Source organism: Cebus imitator, unplaced genomic scaffold, assembly GCF_001604975.1.
Source record: "Cebus imitator isolate Cc_AM_T3 unplaced genomic scaffold, Cebus_imitator-1.0 Scaffold149, whole genome shotgun sequence".
Taxonomy (NCBI): Eukaryota; Metazoa; Chordata; class Mammalia; order Primates; family Cebidae; genus Cebus; species Cebus imitator.
Genome location: NW_016107464.1, coordinates 69,902 through 71,791, shown reverse-complemented (window position 1 = coordinate 71,791; position 1,890 = coordinate 69,902). Strand labels below are relative to the sequence as shown.

Sequence of the window (1,890 nt, the reverse complement as noted above, 5' to 3'; positions counted from 1 at the left end):
CGGCTCACCGCAACCTCCGCCTCCCGGGTTCAGGCAATTCTCCTGCCTCAGCCTCCTGAGTAGCTGGGACTACAGGCACGCGCCACCATGCCCAGCTGATTTTTTGTATTTGTAGTAGAGACGGGGTTTCACCATGTGGACCAGGATGGTCTCGATCTCTTGACCTCGTGATCCACCCACCTCGGCCTCCCAAAGTGCTGGGATTACAGGCGTGAGCCACCGCGCCCGGCAATAAATTCTTAATAGTTTTATTTATAATAGTCTAATACTTATAACAATACAAAGATATCCATTAACAGTCGGAGGGGTAAATGAATGGGTAATACAATAAAATATCATGCAGGAATAAAAATGAATAAAGCATTGCTACATGCAACAACAGGAATGAATGTCACAAAAATGTAATGAAAGAAGTCAGATAAAAATAATACAAACTACATGATTTCATCACTTACATAAAGTTCAAAAACAAACTAAAGAGTTAGGAGAGAGGTTTTACCTTTATGCAGAGTACAAGACCAGTTCTGGTAATTATCTTTTCACCTGAGTGCTGATTACACAACTGTATTCACTTACTGATGATTCACTGATCTGTACACTTTAGATCTTCAATATGTATGCTAAACTTCAAACGAAAGTTCACTAAACATTATTTTAAACCTCTTATCTCTGAGTCAGGAAGCTGACCAGTCCCTCAATAAATATGCTGTGGCATGTGATGTTTACATCATGCCCAAAACCACACAGCTCATGTTTCTCAATATGCTGAAATCACCTGAGTGGTTAATCCTTAAGACAATTCAACTCTTGGTAACTGCATTTCTCTTGTTCTTTGATAACAGTAAAATACTCAGCACAGTGCTGATTGAACGTCTGATGTGTGAAGGGTGGCTCCCTCCCATTAATTTCACAGAGCTCAAGGGCAGGGAGATTAAAAAAGCAGCTGCAACTACTTACTTTTTCCTTTCCAAGGCTGAACACTCCTCATCACACTCCAGCCTTGATAAGCAAAGGAAAAAAAATAAAGTCAGAGTACAGGCTGTACAGCTCCTACCTAGCAAGAAAAGAAATTCTCAGTCAACCTGGAAGCACAGCTGACTCCTGCCAAAGGACATTCCCTCAGGCCAGGAAGCAGCCTGTGAGGCCACCTACTCTTCAGTTTCCATTAGTACCCTTACCCTAGAAATACCACCTTCCCAGGGACCCCAATCCAGGAATGGCTGGATGAGGTCCCTCTCAAGGACAGGTGGGATGGCCTCTCTGTTATGGGGTCTAGGAGTCCTCCAGTGGCCTCAGTGTTCCCTGGCTTCTCAGCCCCAAATGCTCCACAGGAGCCCCTTTAACAGCCTGATCTCCCTCTCCAGAGACAGCCACCACTCTGGGCTCTCTATTCTTATACGGGTTAAGCTAAACACACAGAGGTCTCTGTTTCCTACTGTGAGGCCTGGAAAAGTCTCCTTTAGTCTTAGTCATCTCCTGAGTAGGATTCATTGTGGTTGGAGCGGATGTCTCAACATCAAATGTCTGTAGAATATCTATTATGTATGCAAGGCTCTATTATGAAGGATTGAGATAAATGAATGATCCCTGCCCTCTAATTGAAGTCTAATTGAAGAAAGAAGGCACATATATGCATTTTAAAAATTACCTGGCTTGATGAACTTCCTTTTTGGTAATTAACTTGCTGATCTCCACTGAATCTCCAAGCTGCATGTCTGTTATCTTAGAGGCCATGGAAATTGCAGCTATTCTGAAATACAAAAAAGAAAGGGAAAAAGAGGCACTGCAGTTTCAAAAGAACCTCCTTATACTTGGGATACAGAAGACCTCTTTAAAAGCAAATCTAGGCCGGGCACGGTGGCTCACACCTGTAATTGCAGCACTTTGGGA

At 43.1% G+C, this 1,890-nt stretch overlaps 1 protein-coding gene across 4 annotated transcripts in view; it reads right to left on the bottom strand.

Annotated features, from left to right (window-relative positions):
* The window catches only part of NFX1 (nuclear transcription factor, X-box binding 1), an 81,551-nt gene that overhangs the window by 14,662 nt on the left and 64,999 nt on the right, over nt 1-1,890 (bottom strand). For all 4 annotated transcript variants that reach the window (XM_017542932.2, XM_017542933.2, XM_017542934.2 and 1 more), the window contains 2 exons: nt 1,649-1,750; nt 958-999 (listed from right to left, as the gene is read on the bottom strand). In XM_017542932.2, the coding sequence (XP_017398421.1) occupies nt 958-999; nt 1,649-1,750 (144 nt within the window). The remainder of the gene's footprint in view (nt 1-957; nt 1,000-1,648; nt 1,751-1,890) is intronic.